The sequence below is a fragment of the Fundulus heteroclitus genome, chromosome 7 (genome assembly GCF_011125445.2).
Source record: "Fundulus heteroclitus isolate FHET01 chromosome 7, MU-UCD_Fhet_4.1, whole genome shotgun sequence".
Taxonomy (NCBI): domain Eukaryota; kingdom Metazoa; phylum Chordata; class Actinopteri; order Cyprinodontiformes; family Fundulidae; genus Fundulus; species Fundulus heteroclitus.
Window position 1 is genome coordinate 9,809,599 of NC_046367.1, and position 13,600 is coordinate 9,823,198.

The 13,600-nt window shown below is 42.2% G+C and overlaps 1 protein-coding gene across 5 annotated transcripts in view; it reads right to left on the reverse strand.

Moving 5' to 3' along the window:
* Positions 1-13,600, reverse strand: part of lrch1 (leucine-rich repeats and calponin homology (CH) domain containing 1) — a 104,079-nt gene that overhangs the window by 52,439 nt on the left and 38,040 nt on the right. For all 5 annotated transcript variants that reach the window (XM_012853077.3, XM_012853075.3, XM_012853074.3 and 2 more), the window contains exons 2-4: positions 9,123-9,267; positions 4,901-5,027; positions 4,090-4,195 (exon numbers count right to left, since the gene is read on the reverse strand). In XM_012853077.3, the coding sequence (XP_012708531.2) occupies positions 4,090-4,195; positions 4,901-5,027; positions 9,123-9,267 (378 nt within the window). The remainder of the gene's footprint in view (positions 1-4,089; positions 4,196-4,900; positions 5,028-9,122; positions 9,268-13,600) is intronic.

Genomic DNA, 13,600 nt, shown 5'->3' on the forward strand with positions numbered 1-13,600 from the left:
ACCATCCCCGTTCTGTGGCCCGAGTTAAAGGGATCCATGAAACAAGCATGTAAGTAGCATTTACCACATGCTTTTTCTCAAGACTTTATGTCCTAGAAGAAAAAAGTTATATGCCCCAGTTAATTAACCACTTTTCCCATTGACTGACTCTAACAAACAGTTTAAATACTGAGAACTCCCATATTTATTTATCCTCTTAAATAAATGCACCAAAAAATTACTTTTTTCAGCAAAAATTCCACAGACAAATTCACTTTGTTAGGAGTTCAATAAAAAAAATGCATACGCATAAAATGAGATACTATTGTATCCCTTCTTTTCCATTTCCATTAAAACTACTACTTATATGAAGGATCTAGGCACACATTTCTGGTGCATTTAATTATTAAATTATAATATATGTTTTTGAGTGTTAGAAAAAAATCTGTATCTGGACAATTTCAGTCAGGTGGTCCAGTTTTAAAGAAAAATCTTGATACTGGCTAGTAAAGGCAGAACCGCGAGTTTTTAATAGAAAACACTCGTGATAGTTGCCCAGTTCGTGCTATTTTTTAAATTCTGACTTTCTCCTTTCAAAAAAATTGGATATTGAGGAAAGGGTGAAGGTATTGGAACCTCTCTATAGTCTATTTTCTAGTTGTTTTTCAAGGTGAGAAGAAAGGCGATATTAGGTTGATGGAAACAAGACTAGATTTTAGCAACACTATTGGAAAACCGAAGAATCCTACCTTTAGTCATTTTCCCAAACAGAAAACAAAATTCATAAAAAAAGTATCGAATCAGAACAGAATAACTCAGTTCAGGTTTGACTCATTCATATATTGTGGCTTTTCTGCTAACCGTATTCAAATGTGGTCCTAAAATTTTTATTTCCAATCTTAAAAAGAAATAGGAAATGGTCCATTATTGTGTTTCCAGAGAAAGAAGGAAGGCTTCATGAATCTTAAGCTGCGTTTTAAAGGACACAGAGCAGAATTATCCCCTTTAGGTTAGATCAGTCTAAGGTATTCATTTATTAAATTATAGCATGAATGGAGTCCAGATTGACTCATCAAAAAACGGTGGGATAGTCTTTTGATTTAGCACGGATGTCAATCTACAAAGCAGACCCCAACTTTAACAGTCAGTGTCGGATGGTTAAACAGTAGTTTCTATCACGTCCAACCGCCAACACTGCTTTCTTTCTGCTGAGTATCCAAAAAGCTGCCAGACAAACCATTTAAAAAGCAGCAGAGGGGTTCTCAATCCTTTTGTAATCAGGTGTTGACAGTCAGCCTAACTATATTGGTCAAAACAGCCACACAGCAGGGAAATGCAAGAACTACTTCCTTTCTTCCTTCAAAATAAGAGTCTCAAAGACCACTATTCGATGTTACATTTTCAATTGTCCATTGCTCATTTGGGCATAAAATACTACTATAATCATGTTCAACACTATTCAGGAGTGTGTTGAAGGAACATTTTCTTATCGTTTGTTTGTTTCAAATCCTAAATCCTTAAAAAAATATGTGGGGGTGTATAAATGTATGAAACGTCCTCAGCTTGGTGTGACGGTTTGACCGCAGAAACCAAGCGAGGGAAACATACGCTGCATCGTGCAACATGATGTAAAGCTGCAGAGCCCACCCTGCCTGCAGAGCAGATCATTACAGACTCCTGCTGACAGGCTCTGTTTATTACAACCACATGCAGGTGGTAATAATGTCAGCCAAGCAGCCACGGTGGAGGGAGCAGAGACGGCAGACACAACCCTCCCAGTAAGGGGGTAAAATATCCACTAAATGATGAAATACAGTATAAACGATCATGTAGTCAGACACGGGGAGCGAAACTGTAATGGTTACTGTCAGTAATGACAGCCGTGGAGATCCACACATCCAAGATCGGTGCCACTTATCAAAACATCTCAGTGTCAGGATAAGGATTACAGCCTCGAGGAGGATCTTCCCATCGCCTCGGCTGTTTGATCTTCGTTTTAGAGTTTCACTCCCTAACACTGTGCTTTTGGGTTTTTTTTCTGCCCAGAGCTCGGCTGGGATCATAACAGCGCTGGTGGTCTTATCTCGGAGACTCCGCAGACATTTAAATTGAGAACAACTTCCACCAGAGTCAGGGGGCCGGCGTCCAGTCTGACGTACAAGCTTGGCTCTAAGATTGGGCTGCTGAAGGTGTTTGAAGCTCACCAATCTGTGCAGGGGAGAGTTGTAACACAGAGGGGCGATCAAGTGCCCAGTTTGGAAACCAGAACGGTAAATCCAAACATTAGAGACGCGGGGAATGAATCATCCGGCAAACAGCCTGGAGTCATTCATCATTCTGATCCACTATCAGCACGCCTCTCTCCGTCTCCTTCAGTCTGTTTGTGAAGGAGCCACAGCCACGTTACACGGACAAGAACAACAAGTCCCTGAGTTTCAGCACTCGGTACAAACCTTAATGATACCTTCATTTTTGGGACTTTCCTATGGTTTCTAATTGTTACAATAAAATATCATTTGAGGGTAAAAGACTTTGTGCAGACTAAACTGAGCTGAGAAACAAAAGGCACCAATAATTGCAATATGTCACTCTGAACATGTGAGATCAGCGCTCTTATTATCACTGGGTTAAAAGGAACGGTTTCTTGGTGGTTTTAATAGTGTATTAACAGAAGGTCAGTTTTGTGGTTTTAACTGGTTGAAGCAGCTCTGACTCCAGATGACCAAAATCTGATGAAACAAAAGTCCAAACCTCCAAAAAGATTAATTTATCCTACCCTTTCCCTCACATGATCTCTGATCGTTAACAAGCTGAACTGTTAGGAGGGAAAGTTTCTTAGATTTGGCTTAGATTTTTTTTTTTATCTCTAGGTGATGGATCTGCACAACAGAGTTTAAGTTAGTGAATTGAAATGAGAACTGTAAAAAGCATAAAAAGAATAAAATATTGAAATTGTGCATGTAGATATAAGTATTCACCCCCCTTTGCTATGACGCCCCTCAAAAGCCCTGGGGCAACCAATCATCTCCATACGTCACATAACTAGTGAAATGAGGTGCCTCTGTGTGCGATCTAAGGGTCACATGACTGGTCAGCATAAACAGAGCTATTCTGAAAGGCGTCAGAGGGTGCTGGTTTCCCCTTTAATCGTCGTCTGATTTTTTGTATTTACTGAGGTTATCTTTGTCGGAAAACAAATTTTGATCAATGATCTGAAACATTTAAGTGCATCAAAATAGCAAAAACAGAAACGTCTAGAATGGGGCGCATGCTTTATGAAAGCATTGAGTATTATCTGTTCTTAATGAGGACACAGAGGCTAACAAGAGACTCTTTGCTGCTCCTATCATCTCTGTAGAAATGGTGTCCCCCCGCTTGCCTGATTACTTCATGTGAAAAATCTTTCTTAATTTCCCCTAACGTCTAATTTAAAAAAGAACAAAATCCACTTTTCTGTAAAAAAAAAAAAAAAAAAACGTCAGTATCAGATTTATTCCATCTCCTCTGTGTGCCAACAGCCTCTTTTCTATTTAAAATGACACGGCACCATCCCCGAAGGATGTTTACCTTAATACAACCATGCGTCTAATTCTCTTGTCCAAATAGGGTCAATTCTAACCGAGATGTCAAAGCGGCATTTATATCACTGGATGATGTCAGTGTGGACACTTCCACTTCTTCAGTTTAGTAAAATAAAACGAATAAGCTGTCATTTTCGATTTTCTCCTGACTGAGGGTCTGCAGCTCCGGTTTGCTGACTTGCCGGATAAAGTGTGGCATTTGAGGCATTTTCAGTCAAAGCCAAACAGCAGACTGGCATAATGCTTTTGACATATCTGACTTGATGAGTTGGGGAGAGTTGTGCTTCCCTGTGTCAACAAGCAGACTGAGACGTTGGAAAACTAGGGCCACGCTGAGGGTTATGGATATTTTAGGAACCTACGATGGGTGTGGCAAAGTATACACAGGACTCCGTGGTTTAAAATGAGCCCGTCCCCTCTAGCATTATAGCTGCATTTTAAAAACACACACAGAAAAAAAAAAAAAAAAAAAAAAACAGGACCCGAAGCGTAACGTTGCACAGATGAGCTTCACGGTGACCAAACTCACCTTCTGGCAGGACGCAGAGAAGATTTCGCCGCACGTTAAGTTCCCGCAGAGCTTTGAGTCTGCTGATGTGACGAGGGAGAGCCGTGATCTCATTACAGCTGATGTCCTGCGGTGCACAAAAACAGCTATTTATGCAAGCGTTCGTCCTTCAAGGTTAGATTCCTAACTACAGCACGACCGAAAAGACGTACTTTCAGCTAAATGCTTAGAACCAGATTGTATAGTGAAAAGCAGTTTAATACAGGCTTTATTTCCATGTTGATCTGAGTAAAGAAGAGAGTCAAGAGGACCGTCAAGTCAAAACAGTTTTAATAGCTCACTTTACTACTGGGAGATATATAAATTTAGCATTTGTCCCTTAATGCATCAAAACCTAGAATTTCAGTCTCAACCAACAAAATGTACATCAATGCACCTGTTCTAGCTTAATTAGAATCAGATCATGTTAAGGGGCATGTTCTTTGATGCATAAATGAGGCTAATCTTCTTACTCCATTTTCTGTGGGATTCAAAACTAATAACTCTATCAAGGAACTTGCAGTAAATGTATTCTCCTTTTACGTGCTATTCTCCAACCAGAAGTGATTAAAATCTGAATCGGCAGGTCAGAAACAAACAGAGATCGGTACCGGCCCACGAAAGCGTAATCGTTGCATCTCCAGTCTCACACAATCTCCGGACCAAATTCACATCAGGTGGAGCTCAAGATATTAATTTGCTGAAATACAACTACGGACTCCTTGTTTTGGTCAGTCCAGAGAGCTGTGCACCCTGCCATGCTAGACGGTAACACACAGAGAGTCAGTCTCACCAGCTCCATGAGGCTGTGCAGCTGCCCGATGGCCTCCGGCAGGCTCACCAACTTGTTGTTGCTGGCGTTAAGGACCCTCAGAGGTAAGCCACAGAGGCATGACGGCAGAGAGCCCAGCTGGTTTCGACTGCAACACAAACACACGCATCACTCACCTGCCGACATGGAGGGAAAAGGCCAAGAAGTCACAAATGTGTAACTTATGTCACGAAACATGAAGGAAATTGAAGTGGAAGTCATTCACAGACAGAAACAACAAAATTCTAAGGTGGCTCTTTTGCCAAAGAAAAAAAAGTATCATTATCATTTATGGGGATAATATTAATAATCCACACCACAGTATAAAAGGTATACAGAAAAAACATGCGTCACAGCACTTAATGAATGTGTCACAGTGAAAAAAACAGCTTCTTTAATTCAATGCGAAGAAAAGGGAGAGAAAACACTGACCACCGCTACAGTGTATGAACATTATTTTATGTAAAATTAGATGCTGTGTTCATAGTGATTGATAATTATTTTATGTGGATACATGATTCTCCTTGGAAAAACAAAAAACACACACACACACACACGGCTCCCCAGCTCGAGATCAAACGTGAGATTTTAGACACAGAAACAGACACATACGCTGTTCCCTCCCGCTCACAGTTAGAAAGGGACAGACTTTCAAAGTCCAGATCCAGGCAATGTATGCGCTACACGTCATCTCAAGGCATGGCTGCTGAATGCACTAATGGATCTAAAATACATTCACTAATCTGCCGATATCGACACAGGGGGGGGGGGGGGAATGCAAATATCGGCCGGCCGATGTATCGGTCGACTTCTGAAATATTCCAAGTATATGAACAGAATCTTTTCACTCTCACATATTAAACGTGAAGCAGATGATTATATATTGTAGATTTTCAATTAGAAATGCCATAAGAAGCCCCAAATCAGATGCTAAAATTAGCACTGTCAGCAGCTAATGGTCAGCCAGGGGCTCAAGCTTAAAGTACACAAATTCACCTTCTTTCTTTGCGACTAAAATGTTAGTAAGTGCTTCACTTTTTCTCCTATAGTTCCCACTTGTGAAGGGCCAACAATTCTGAGGGTAATAAACCTAATGGTGTAAGAGACATGTTAATGCTTTTTGAGAGTCAAAAAAATTGTTACACAACCACACTCACGATCTACACACTAACAGACACACTGGAGCAGATGCAGGCGCACATCTTCAACCACAGCCTGTGAAACCTCAAATGTGTCAGCTCTGAAAATATCCCTCAGGAAGCCAGTTGTCCACAAAGGCACACTCAGTTCGACATTTTTAGCTCTGATCTCAGATTTTCTCCTCCCAGAGAGTGTGTAATGTCAGACAAAACTGGGTTAAAGTAATCTGGTTGAAAGAGTTGCTGAACAAAAACGCTAAAAATAAATTGAAGCCGGTTTAATTTTGGACTGGCTTTGTGCAATAAAACGTAATTAGTCATAATTTCTAACAGGAGATATTCCTGAAAGTGCGTTGGACATGCAGAGTTCTGATCTTGGTCTGCCTTCAGAAAGGCAAATTTCAAATAAATAATTGCTGAACATTAAATGTAAGATGATATCAGCTTGATGCCATGATAGTTATCTTGCTGGAAGCAGCCGTCAGAAGATGGATATGCTGTAGTCATACAGTAATGGACGCAGTCAGAATCAATACCGTACAAGGCTGCAGTCTTTAAATGATAGTAAACTTGTGCCAAGGAAATACCTCAAACAATGACGCCACCCCCAACCTCAGACGTTGACACCGGTCAGGATGGATCTAGGCTTTCAATGTTTTCTTACTCCAAACCAGGCAACAATGTCCAGTCTGGTACTGTCCAACTTTCATGAGCCTTTGTGGATTCTAGCTTTAGTTTTCTGTTCTCAGCTGACTCATGTTGCTCTTGGTGTTGTATTTTCAAAAATGCTATTCTGCATCTAACCTGACAGAAGCCAGACGCATCTCGCTCCGCCTAGCTCCACTCACATACATCTGGGACATCTCCCATAGAGAGTGATTTCTCCAACCAATTTTATGGTCTGGCCAATTAGGACGCAGGGCTGGCATTTGACGTAGTGGAGACGCGACCGTGACGTGAGACTGTTTTGATAGCAATGGCAGCTCGTTGAGGAAGCAAGCGTTAACATTGATGCTGCTATTTCTTCCGTGTTGTCCAATCTACCTAATATTGTTTCATTAAAAGAACATCAGAGAACGGCTCTGAAGGCTTTTGTTGGTGGAAACCATGTTTTCACCCTTCTCCCGACCGGATTTGGCAAGTTTTGTTTTCCGGGGCGCTGCAGACGCGGACCCCGGAGCGGTTAGCGCGAACCATATGAGGAGGTCTTTAGTCATCAATGCGGTCGGCCCGATATCGACTCCGACCCGCGGCGCTTTGCCGCCTGTCTTCTTTTTTTTTTTTCCTGCGTCGCTCTCATTAGCGTCACGGGTTAGCTTCGGTGTGAGTGGTTGAAATAGCACGTCGATAAAGATGACAGACAAGTGGCTTATCCAATCATATGCAAGGAGTTTTGATAAGGCCCAGCATTCAATAAAGGCAATTCCTATGGAGAGGTCCCAGATGTATGAGTGGAGCTAGGCGGATCGATATGCGTCTGGTTTCTGTCAGGTCTTAAACACCTTCTAATCCATCAGGATCTAACAGGGGCATATAATTCACCCCTACAGAATAGTGGAAATACACCAGCAAAAGCTCTGGAAGCGTGTTGCTATTTCGAACAGTTCAGTATGGTCAAGTACATCTGATTTTGACATCTTTAAAAAGGTCCAAACCTACATCAATACCATGTATAAACCAAAGAATTCCTACTAAAGTCCTCCGCAGTCAACCCAGATGTCATCTGGGAGCACCTCCACCTGTAGCGATACATCGCCAGAGAAGAATCTCAGTCTGTGAACACCAGCTTTAATAAGGTTCTCGCTTTAAATCTCTGTATGCTGAAAACCTGCATGTGTGGAAAGCATCTTCGACTGGAGCAGACAGCTAGCGGCCAATGACTAAAAGCGGCACTGGCAACCAGAAAACGGCTCCGCAGCACAACGCTACCAACACCGTGCTGCCACTTTTATGTGACTGAAAAGCTGCTCAATAAACAAAATGTTCAAATATACAAACATACCAAAACACGAGAAAAAGGTCTGTCGGGCACGCGTGGAGCAACCCAGGCGCTACAATGACGACAGCAGCGACACGTTGACCTTTAACACAGCGTGACTCACTGCAAGACTGTTTGTCATCGTTGGAGGTGTGTGTTTGTGTGTGTTTTGCTTGAGGTAGAACATTCTGATGTACCAACCACTAGCTGCGTGTCTTGACACTTGGCTCACTTTGGATTTCACACGGAAACACGGCTGGTGCATCGCACACTGTCACACTCACCTGCATCAGCAGTGACTCACAGTAATCCAACAAATCAGATAAGGTGAATGAAGCAGTCTGCTCACATTAAACTGCAACTAAACCGTTGCCTTCCCGCAAAATTCAGATTCAACAGAAGCCCCGTATAATCACACATCCTCAAGAATGTCAGCTAGTAAGCGGAGCAGCAATATCTTTCTCAGAATAGAATCTAAAATTCTCCTTCTCACATATAAAGCCCTTAATAATCAAGTTCCATCACATATCAGAGACCTAATTACCTCTGATCTTTTAGTTATCAGGCTCCTCTCCTGTGGAACCAACTCCTAGTTTTGGTCTGTGAGGCAGACACCCTGTCTACTTTTGAGACTAGGCTTAAAACTCTCCTTTTTGACAAATCTTATAGTTAGAGTGGCGTAGGTTACCCTAAGCTATCGCTATAGTTATGCTTTATGAATAACTATAGTTATGCAGGTTTTCCTCCCTGTTAATGGAGAGTTTTCCTCTCCACTGTCGCTTCATACATGCTCAGTATGAGGCATTGCTGCAAAGCCAATGACAATGCAGACAACAGTCCACTGTGGCTCTACACTCTTTCAGGAGGAAAGCTTGATGAAATTGGGTGCATTTCCTTGGAGAGGAAACTTTTTGACCAATCTGTCTGGATATTATTGGATTTGACTCTGTAAAGTGCCCTGAAATGACATGTGTTGTGAATTGCCGCTATATAAATAAAATTGAAATTAATTGAATTGAATCTCCTGCCTTCAGACGCAGTGAGGTACAGGCCTCTCTGTCACAGCTCTTAACTTGGACGTGCATACCTGAGATTCAAGGATGTGAGCGACTGCAGGGTGATGATGCTGTCTGGGATGGTCCTGATGCAGTTGTGATACAGGTTTAGAGTCTCCAAGGCGACCAGGTGGCAGACCTCTGAGGGGACGTCGCTAAGCCGGTTCTTTGAGAGGTCTGCGAAATAAAAGAGAATTTTAAATAAAAAAAAACTATCCATGAGAAGATTGGAAGAAAAATGCTAATTTGTTACTTGAAAATTAGAATTCTGCACTTCATGATGATATTTGGGTTATCAAAAATCTTGTAAGTGTAACAGCAATTTGTTGCTGTTTTTTTTTTTTTTTTTTTTACAGGCCTTTCAAGTTCTGGTGAGCTGAATGGGTTTTTCTAAAAAAAAAGGTTTTCACACAATGTGTTTTGCAGCACAGTTGTCTCTTTACATGTGCTTTCTGTAGCTGGGATACAGAGAGTTTTCAGCCGGTGCGGCCTGAGCACTCTGCTGCTGGTTTGTCATCAGAGACAGGTTTACATGCCGTAGAATAGGATCCTCTAGTGACAAACTGCTGTTCCAGCCTCCAGCTGTCAATGATGGGAGAAACAGAGCGTCCCAGCAGTTAACCCCTCCTCACTTTAATAGCAAGCGGCTATTTGCTGGTGTTGATTACAGAGCAAGAAGGCTTGAAATGCTTTGAAGGACTTTGCTCTGACATCTAGGTTAGCTGGGAACTAGAATCAATTACTCCTTCCTAAACCAGGCCTTCATTACCAGAGATAAGGGCCATAAAAATCTGACGGCAGCTCGTCCTGTTGCTGCAACATGATACACTCGCCTGCAGGCAGCTCCCCATCGGCCTCTAATTAAGTTATGTAGAGACTGCTTTAATGACAGACAAAATAAAATAAACCTGAGTTATACATGGATCTGCAGTCTGGGCTCTGCACCAAAACAAGAGGTAAGCACAGTGTCAGTGTTCTGGCGGGACAGAAGGAGTCCAGCATGTTAGTATCAGGACTCCAAGACATAAACTTCAATCTCAAGATTTCTCTGTCTTTTATGCTCTGTTTAAAATATCAAATACTACAGTTATCCAGTGCAGAGGCTCGAGATATATGGCCTTGAAAAAAACAGTAAACTGGAAAGAAGGACAAACAAAAAGGTAGAGGAAGAAGCAAAGGAATAAAAAATAGACTTTAGAGGGAGTGAACTACAGACCTGACGGAGGAAAAAAAAAAGGAAAGCAGGATTGAAACAGACAATGACAAATGAAAAGAAGAATGCAAGGAAGAAGAAAAAAAACAGAAAAGAAGACGAGTTAAAAGAGGAACATATGGGAAAAAAAGGAGGACACAAGGAAGGAAGATGAGACCAACAGGAAACAAGTACAGATTTGAGGTGTAGCAGTGGCTCAGCCTTGGTTAAACAAGTAATGGCGCATCCCGTATGATGAAATGTTCTTCATCCCTGGCTGCTGGGGTTGCTTGACTGATACTGAGAGCCAGCAAGGGACTAAAACCCGATGGGTACTTTGAATATTTGGACCTGCTAACCCACCATACTGAGCACCACCTGGACCCGTTCACCACAACACTCTTTGGTGTGGATGATGTTACTGATAGGAGGCAGGTTCTTCTGTTTTATCCATTAAAGCTTTCACGTTTACCTACAGCTAAACACGACAGATGTAAAAATCTTCAGCAGCAGCAGAATCCTGAGATCTAAACCCTCTAGGATCTCCAAGAGGCTGCTGTTGAAGTAATACTGGCTGCTAATATAAGAGCCACAAGCTAATCTAAGATGCTTTTAAGTAGGGATGTATGATATATCGGCATTAAGATCAGTATTGGCCAATGTAAGTCATTTTTTAACATATCTGCATCGGTCCCATAAGTAAAACTTGGCCAATATTAACAACCTATAGTTATTTCCTTCTAATTGCCCTTTTGTGCCTGTGTTTCAAGAGGGGAGGGGGTTGGTCTTGCGGTTTTTGTTCGGTCATGTGACAGTGATGCAGCGCACCCCGAATTTTTTATTATTATTTTTTTTTTTAATGAAGCAGAATTTTTAAAAAGCAGTGTCTAAGTCTAGATTATATAACCCATATTCAAACATTTAATAGGCTAAGTTTTCAGCCAGTACAAAATTTGATCATCACAGAAATGTAAATGTATATTATAAATACACACATCAGTAAATATTGGTTATCGGAGATAACAGCAATATTAATATCGGATACTGATATCAGTGCAATTTTTCATATCAGTGCATCCCTACTTTTAAGAGATTAGTAACTGTCCACTCTTCTGTACGTGGTGGAACTTTGACCATGATATAGATTATTGATGATACTCACAGCAGAAAAGCAAGACAAATGATACACGCTGTTCTAATATCTGTCAAAAGCATAGTTCATAAAGTAAAGAATCAGGTTAAACTCAGCAGAACCACACCCGGTCAGAGCAGCAGCAGCAGCAGAGAAATCTGTGATCTATGATTCAGGGAAGTCAGTATTTGTTCAGAAGTGCAAGAGCCAGCTGCTCAAGGCCAGGACCGGTGACATCACATCCTGCGTAGCTTGGCAGCAACAGCATCAACTTGACTTATCAGCAGACGCCAAATAAGGCAGAGAAATGTCAGTCCACATTGTTCTGTGGAGGTTCAACGCTCAGCCTTTTGACAGACCCATTTTGTTTTCTTCACGGGCCGAAGAACAGGACAAGAGTTCATTTCCTCTGCAGGCAGCAATCATGGTTAAGGTGGGATTTACTTTTGTACTCAGCATTCAAAATTGCTCAAGTGCAATTGTGCATGACCTTCAAGACAAAGACTAATAAGCCTTACGTTCATTTCTTGTTGTTGTTAATGGATGATTTTTATTCAGGCTGGCGTTTCAGTCAGGGGGGAAAATGAAAGGGCATCGGTCCTGCAGGGCGCTCCGTGACCAATGAGGGTGGGGGTGGGGGGGAGAAATCAAGAATCTCCCTGCAAATCATCCAACGGCACCAGTTGGCATAAGAAGCTCTTTTATGCACTTAACACAACAGCAACAGCAGCGAGGCCAGCGGTGCATTATGGGGGCTGCAGTGACAGGAAGTGCTATTTAAAACGAGATGAATGAGGAACAAAGAGATCATCAGCATCGCTCTCATCCAAGCTGCAGCAACACTCACACCAACAGGCATCATCGGCGTGTGTGTGTGTCTGACTAAACTGCGCTAATTCTGCTGAAGTGATGCGGTCCTGCACAAAGAGTCTGTCAGGTCGCATTGAAACGCTTCTGCACATGTGGTCATGTGAGCAGACGAGTGACGAAACACACCTCAGGGTCAGCTACCCGGTGACACGCATTAGGTCCCTCTTTACTGCTGCAGCTTCTTGTAGAAAACAGCGTAGGCATTCCATCAGGTGAACTTGTTTGAACTTGCAGCATGAGATTGCAGCAGGGATAAAAACTGAACGCCGTCCCCGAGACACTGAGAGCTCAGGTTCTCATTTTCCCACAGAGCTGAACGCTTTTACTTTTGCAGTCAAAGGTTTTCCATGCCAGCAGTTTGACAAATGGTGACTCCTGCCAAGAAAAGTGCATGTAAAGCTTTGTCCAAACATTAACTTCAGCCACAGGTGGCGCTATTCAACTCTTTTGATACAGCATGCAGCCATGAAGAGACTACTTCTGTGAAATCTAGATTTCTACATATCATATAAATCGTGTTTTCCAGGTCCCTCCAACCTGAAATGCAGGATTTAAGAGGGAAGGAAGAACTTTAACTGCAGCACCTCCATAAAACGGGATCTTTGGTAGTTTGCTGGTCTGAAGGACACAGTTGCGTGTTTACACAATGCTAAGGAGAAAGGGCATCACCTATGACCTTACATGAGCGACAGTCTGGGAGGGTTATGAGGCCAGTTCCAAGCCTGTAGAAGTCCGTCGTTCCACAGTGAGAATTTTTATTCGTAGGAGAAAAACATTTGAGACGACTGACAACATTCCCAGGAGTCAAGGTTCCACAGAATCTGCCCTCTGGTCCAACCATGTAAGAGACAAGAGACAAGGCGAAAGCTTCAAGCGATCCAGCTCAAACACTACAGGGCCCCGTTAGCACTGAAAATGGTCACGTTCATGACAGGTTAATGAGAAAAAGACTCAACAGGTGTGGTTTGTTTGGAAGGGTTGCCAGGAGAAAGCCTCTTCTCTTTAAAAAGGAACAGGGCTGAACAATTTGGGATTAATAAGCTGCATCTGAAGTAGGACTGGAAAATACCAGAAAAGTATGTAGTTGTGACAGCGTTGCTGAAAAAGGGATGCCAATAACGATTCTGACACTTATGTGATACTTTTCTTTCTTTGCCATTACACAATGACCCCAGCAATCTCTGTCAGCTCTAGCATCTCAGCCACCAACAAAGTGTGGTCAGAGTCCATCGAACTGTATCCAAGACACATCATGGATGTGCATAGTGACAATGCACAACATTTATAATATAGCATCCTACCTACCAAACATTACA